The sequence below is a fragment of the Puntigrus tetrazona genome, chromosome 7 (assembly GCF_018831695.1).
Source record: "Puntigrus tetrazona isolate hp1 chromosome 7, ASM1883169v1, whole genome shotgun sequence".
Taxonomy (NCBI): domain Eukaryota; kingdom Metazoa; phylum Chordata; class Actinopteri; order Cypriniformes; family Cyprinidae; genus Puntigrus; species Puntigrus tetrazona.
The window spans coordinates 10,356,780-10,364,236 of NC_056705.1; the positions used below are offsets into that span (position 1 = coordinate 10,356,780).

At 34.9% G+C, this 7,457-nt stretch overlaps 1 protein-coding gene across 3 annotated transcripts in view; it reads left to right on the top strand.

Moving 5' to 3' along the window:
* Nucleotides 1–7,457, top strand: part of syt7b (synaptotagmin VIIb) — a 118,519-nt gene that overhangs the window by 51,603 nt on the left and 59,459 nt on the right. For all 3 annotated transcript variants that reach the window (XR_006251447.1, XM_043245387.1, XM_043245388.1), the window contains exon 3: nucleotides 3,803–3,894. Coding sequence is in view for 2 of the 3 variants with exons in the window: in XM_043245387.1 (XP_043101322.1) it covers nucleotides 3,803–3,894 (92 nt within the window). In the remaining variant the exon portion in view is untranslated. The remainder of the gene's footprint in view (nucleotides 1–3,802; nucleotides 3,895–7,457) is intronic.

Genomic DNA, 7,457 nt, shown 5'->3' on the forward strand with positions numbered 1-7,457 from the left:
CGATTATATTCTGTAGCTCTGTACAGCCGGCTTTGATTTCTTTTACAGTCTTTGTTTTAACTCTTTTAACTTTGTGTTAAAATAACATCACCGGATGCGTTGAAGTTGACCCGGTGTTAATGAGCAGGGTGATATGCATGAGACCAGCTATTCTTCATTAATTTTAATTGTATGTTCTTCATGTAAATTGACCCCACGCTGGAAGAACTACACACCAAGCAATTTCCAGCACTGTTTGAACTTTTGTTATTTCGAAAGCCAAAGGACGGGTTACAATACGTCTCTCACTGATGTATAACCATGGTTTTTGCATAATTATAATTTAAGGATTTGGATTGGAAAGAGAATAAAGTGAACAAAGTCGGAGGACTACTCCGAGAGTGGTTTTAGTAACAAGTGTTTCTAGCATGCATAATATCAAATTAATATTTATTGGAATATGGAATATTTATTAAATTAGCTTTTAATGCACATGCTATATGCACCACTCACAATAAGTTAGGGGTATTCTTATTTACATTTTCCTATTTGCTCTGAATTTTAATGAAATAAGTAAACGTTTCCTTTGATATTACTAATAATGCATGAGAAGAAACACCGTTTTCATTCGTTTTATTATAGTTTTATTTAATTTAGACAATACCTCATGCAAAGGTCACATGGGAGCGGGGTACGATCACCCGGTCAGGGGACATCTAATGGCCATACCATATGAGGCACTCCAGCTTCCTGAAGACGAGCTGTCTGACCATTCTGGGAGCATTATCATCCATGAACAGAAAGTTAGGTATTGGGTATTGGGGGATTATGATGGGTTCTATGATGTCTCTGAGGAAGGAACGTGCAGTGACCGAGCCATCTAAAAGAACCAAATCTGTTTTGCGCTGATGTGATGCCTGCCCCGACTGTTGCTCCTCCTGCACCAAAGCAAACCCTGGGGACCATGTTGACCTCGGCGTATTGCTCACCTCGCCTGACCCGACACTCAATGGTGAACAGGACGGTAGACCACTGCTGCATTGTCCAGGTCACATGGTCCCGCTGCAAATGTCCACGGCGTTGTCTCGGTGTCAGTAGAGCCACCTGCAACGTTCGTCTGGCATTCAAGTCGGTTGCGAATGGTTTGTTTGGAAACCCTAGTACCCCTCACATCTCGTAAACGGGCCGGCAGTTGTGTGGCAGTTGCATACGATGTCTGAGTGCATAGGTCCTTGGGTACTGGTCATCGTTGCTGTCTGTCACTCGTGGGGCTCCACTCCTGAAAAGGCCCCAATATAAGGCACACCTGTACACAATGAGACCATTACATTGCCTCCCTATCCCAACAAACACTGTATGTATGACATCCACTGAGTCTCTCACAATATCCCTAACTTATCGTGAGTAGTGTATTTCATTAGTGATGCATTTTATGGCATTTTTAGATTTTATATTGTGGTTCACATTATTTAAATTACACAAATTTACATGAATTATGTGAATATGAATTAAATGTGAATAAAATTTATTTTAGCTTTTCTGTATTGTAACATTATTATTTTTTGTTACATTTATTTTCAGCATCTTTCTATTTGCCTACTTTTTCATATTTTTATCAATTATTAATATTTAGAAATCCTTTTATTAATTTAATAATTATAATTATGCATTATACATATAGTAGCTAAATCTTTAAATAAATAATACAATAATACACATTTTACTATTTATTACATTTTTAATAAATAGTCACATTTGAATGACTATTTATATGCATTTTTATTTTTATTATAATTCTTCTGAAACCAGGGTTATAATAGTTACAGTTACAACTGAAATAAAAATATGGATGGATATAAACCAGCTGATGTACAAATGAGTACAGTTTTAACTTTAAATAAAATGAGCAGAGAATATGTAGATAAATCTAATAATAATAATAATATATATGTAAAAATTATTTATTATATTATTATTTATGGGGCAATATTATAAAAATGGGGTAATATTATTTATTATATTATTATTTATTTATTGTTTATTTTTGCAAAATCTCTGGGGACTGTTGAATTTCTTGTGCGAAATTCCTCTTCCTGTCGTTCCAATTCAAATTCTCTTTCCACTTCCTGTGGGGCGTGGCATGATTTCCAGTTCCAGCTCTCGTCTCCAATGCAAATGAGCGCTCGTTTTCGCAATCACAAGATGTTTGTACCTGTGTATGAACACGCTTGTTTCGCTTCCTCTTTTGTTACCATTCATTACATGGGCAGACAGATCATGGCATGTTGGCAGGCGGCATAATTTAAATGCTGGAAACTGGCAGGCTATTGCTGCGCTGGGGCCAAGACGCTGCTCTTTCTTCTTCCCGTTCGGATCATTTATCATCTCTTACACAACCGCTGGCGGCTGATGGCTTTCAGAGGACTTTGTAATGAATACTCCACCTGCAGAATCACTTTGAGATGGATTGGCCAATCAAGAGATGGTGGGGAGGAGTGCATCTTTGACAGACAGGAAATGATGTAATTAGCCTTTATGTAATTGGTTGCATCGATCAGTAGAGTTATCTCAGTTGTCTGCCAATAGCACGACTGTTTGCATATGGTGCATTATGGAAGCGTATGAGTGTTTTCTCAAGCTGAACTGTAGTCCTTTGGCTCGAATGTCCACTGAAGCCAAGCTTTTCCGTTTTAAAGCTAATTATGCATGTCTAGTATTTGGCCAATGATTCCAGACATTTTCCTGCGTAGACAGTGTTTGGAATCATAGGCACATATCAGAGTTCGTAATTAGTATAATAAATAAATAATATATATATATATATATATATATATATATATATATATATATATATATATATATATATATATATATATATATATGTAATAATAATAATATAAAAGTTTTTTTCATTGTGCATTCAATTATATATATTATTATTATTATTATTATTGTTCAAATACACACACACACACACAAAAACAAAAGTGGACATGGTATATAAAAAATATATATATATTATATATATATATATATATACTATTATTAGTAGTATGATTATTTTTCAAATATTAATAAAATATATTTATTTATATTTTTAAAATTTTGGATTTACATTTGCTTGGACACTTTTTTTCATAATTTCATAATAATAATAATAATAATAATTATTGTTATTATTATAATTATTAATATATTATTGGAAATTAAAGATACTATTATATAAAAATGTATTATATAATTAAATTTATATATATTTATTTATATTTAATCAGGTTATATATATATTTTATTTTTATATTTTATACTATTTTTGTATTATATATTTCGGTATAAATATATAATTAAAACTATTTTTCTTACTTCAAATAAGTGTTAACTAAAATAAAACATAACGCTTCCATATTTTTTCCTGCTTAAAAAGATTGTCTACTGGACTTTCTCAAGACTGAAAAAATCACATTGTGATGTAGTCCATCCGCTTACGCTTTTTCAGACCCAATTCACTGTGTTCCCCGCTTGATTGCAGATTGACCTGTTTCAACTTCTTCAAAGCGCATCTTATGTCTCCCAATCCATCAGACGCTCCATCAGGGCTTCTCTAGTGTGTAAACACCCCGAGGGTCTCAGACTTGTCAGTAATATCGGCGTAAAAAAACGGCGGCGTGCATCGGCTCTATCGCTGCATCTGTCTGGCTTCACTGATTAATTAAAGCTTGTGACTGGCAGCGGTGGCACAGAACTCGCCGAAATGTGGCACCTGATGAAACGACGTCAATTATTTCTCTCTTATTCTCTCACGTTTCTCTCTTTCTCTCTGAAGGGGATGAGGAATAAGCCGGGGGTGGAGGCAGCGGGGACCCCGGACTCGGTGTCTGTGTCTGGGAGAGGACGAGGAGAAAATAAAGCCATCAAGTAGGTGCCTCCTGCAGGGTTTACCTGCTGCAGCTAATGTCTCACTAATGAGAGGAAATATTGATTCTTGAACCGAAAATCTGCTCTTGGAATTTAATATTGCATACTGCACAGGATACTAGGGGTATAGCGCTGTACATATTCACACTGGCATCATGCACTGAATAAATACCGCGTTGTTTAACTTTTGTCATCATTATGCTAGTATCTGGAGTTACAGTGTCTCCAAACGTCGCCTGTGTTGGAAAATAACAAACAGCGAATGTGTCATTACTCACCCGTATGCTTCATGATCCCTGTCTGTAATTTATTCAGAAGTGTTCGTTTGTATTTATATCCTCAGAAGTGTTATATTCGATTCTCGCAGCAGCTGTGGCATTTGTCGTGGTCAGTACTATATGAACAACACTGGCTTGTTGTTTGCAAATATCAGAAAGCGGCTGTGTTTCTCGTGCTTTGGTTTGAGCCATACTGTCATAGTTTCATATTTTTCAGTGTGCCCTTTCCGTGCTGTGCTTAGTATGCAAATATTCACTATGCACAAACTCGTGATATGGCTACGAAACGTAAATGCACCTGACTTGACCTTGAGTTTTCAAAGTAAATTTTATTTTCTATTTAAAATAAATACATATTTAGTTTTTTCTACCATGTCTCATATTTGTTAGACAAAAACAATTGATTTAAATGAGCAAAATAGTCATTTTATTTATATATATATATATATATATATATATATATATATATATATATATATATGCAATATAGTAAGATTATTTAACAACAATTTAGCATGCTACCAAACATTTATTTTTGAAAATTAAAAATATAAACGAGAAATTCTTAATCTGTAATTATTAGTAATCTCAAATGATTTATTGTGATTAATCACATCCAAAATAAAAGTTTTTGCTTACACAACATAAGTTGAAAAAATTATCTATAAATTCTATGAATATATATACATTTTCTAAATACATACTATATATGTGTGTGTATATATATATATATATATATATACACAACAAATATATACAGTATACACACATTTAATGTGAACAAAAACGTATTTTGGGTGCAATTAATCATGAATAATCATGACAGCACTAGATATTATATGGTTGTGCTGAAAATTGCCAAAAAACAAGTACGGTGGATTTAAGGTGATTTATTCCGAGATTAATGTTGTTTAAATTAAAACATGAAAATAAATAAATATGGATAGCTAGATTATTTTATATCAATTAACTTAAAGCATTAAAATAATGAAAAATAAAACTGAAATAAAATAAAAACAATGTTTTATTTTTAGAAAGCAAAAACCTTTAAATGACAAAAACATGCAATAAAATAAAATTACTAAATGTTTAGCTAAAATTAAATTTAGAGGAAAAAATAAATATTCATACATATATATATATATATATATATATATATATATATATATATATATATATATATATATATATATATATATATATATATATATATACGCTGAGGTATCAATTTGCTATCAATACTGAGGATCGTCTCGGTTATGTATGTAACGTCACGTCGGATGACCGACGAATTGGGGTCTCTCGAAGCGAGATCCCAATTCGTCGGTCATCCGATGTGACCGACTGAAAGGGAACCACGACTGCTACCACCGGCACAGTATTGGTCTCAGGCCAACCCTGAAACCTTTTTTCATTCTGAACACAGCCAGTGTTTCTGAGCAAACCACAGGAATAACCTCAAAGCGCTTTAAAAATAGTACGTGTGTGTGAAATGATGGCTTTCACACACTTGATGATGTTTATCAGGTCAGCAGTGTGAAGCAGCACACTTCCAGCACCGGTCCACTCGGAGCACTTGCTCTGGTAACTACTGCAGCCTGAATATTAATCAGGCGACGCTCTAATTAGACACCGACGCAGCCCGCAGCAGATGGATACTGTTTTTATATCAGCACTAGAGGCCAGACAGCTAATCACCTGTGACCGCACGAGGCCAGGCACAGCCTTCATTGTGCTCCTCGGTCTGCGGATGAGACATTTCCATTTCTTTTACTAAAGGATGAACACCAGAGTGAAATACTCACATGCTGTATGACGCTTCGCTATATCATAGAGTTTTAATACCAAAATAAAGTAAAACAAGAACCTATGAATTCAAGGATAAAGTCATAACAGTGACAACAAATTAAATTCTGAGAATTTTTCATATTTAAATGTAAAAATGATTAAATACAATTACAATTAATTGCCTTTTAATCACATCCAAAATAAACATTTTTGTTCACATAATATAAGTATGTGCAGTGTGCTTATTTATAATGTATTTTGGAAATATTTATGTGTATATATACATGTATATATATTTAAATTTTTATATTATATATTAATATTATTAATGTATAAGCAAAACATTTTTCTTAAATATATGCATGCATGTATGTATTTGTACACACATATATATATATATATATATATATATATATATATATATATATATATATTATAATAACATGCATATATTATGTAAACAAAAACTATTTAGGATTAAATTAATCCAGATTAATGATTCGACAGCACTGCACTGTTTCTGTATTGTTATATATTCATGTGCGTACATATATATTTATATGCACTATATTGCCAAAAGTATTGTTCACCCATCCAAATATTTGCAATCAGGTGTTCCAGTCACTTCCATGGTGTATAAAATCAAGCACCTAGACACGCAGACTGTTTTTACAAACATTTGAGAAAGAATGGGTCGCTCTCAGGATCTCGGTGAATTCCAGCGGGGAACTATGATAGGATGCCAGCTGTGCAACAAAACCATAAGAACATGGAAGCTTTTGGGAACGACAGCAAGTCAGGCCACGTAAAGTGACGGAGCGGGTCAGCAGATGCTGAGGTGCGTAGTGTGAAGAGGTCGCCAACTTTCAGTCAATCGCTACAGACCTCCAAACTTCATGTGGCCTTCAGATTAGCTCAAGAACAGCATGCAGAGAGCTTCATGGAATGGGTTTCTATGGCCGAGCAGCTGCATCCAAGCCATACATCACCAACTGCAATGTAAAGCGTGTAAAGTATGCCGCCACTGGACTCTAGAGCAGTGGAGACACGTTTTCTGGAGTGACGAATCAGGCTTCTCCATCTGACAATCTAATGGACGAGTCTGGGTTTGGCGGATACCAGGAGAACGTTACTTGTCTGACTGCATTTAGGGTAAAAGTTTAGTGGACGGGAGATTATGGGGTGAGGTTGTTCTCCAGGAGCTGGGCTTGGCCCCTTAGTTCCAGTGGAAGGATCTGAATGCTTTAGCATACCAAGACATTGTGGTCCATAACGCAAGGTCCATGAAGTCATGGATGGCAGAGTCTGCTGTGGATGAACTTGACTGGCCTTCACAGAGTCCTGACCTCAACCCGATAGAACACCTTCGGGATGAATTAGACCCAGGCCTTCTCATCCAACATCAGTGTGTGACCTCACAAATGCGCTTCTGGAAGAATGGTCAAAAAAATCCCATAAACACTCTCCTAAACCTTGTGGACAGCCTTCCCAGAAGAG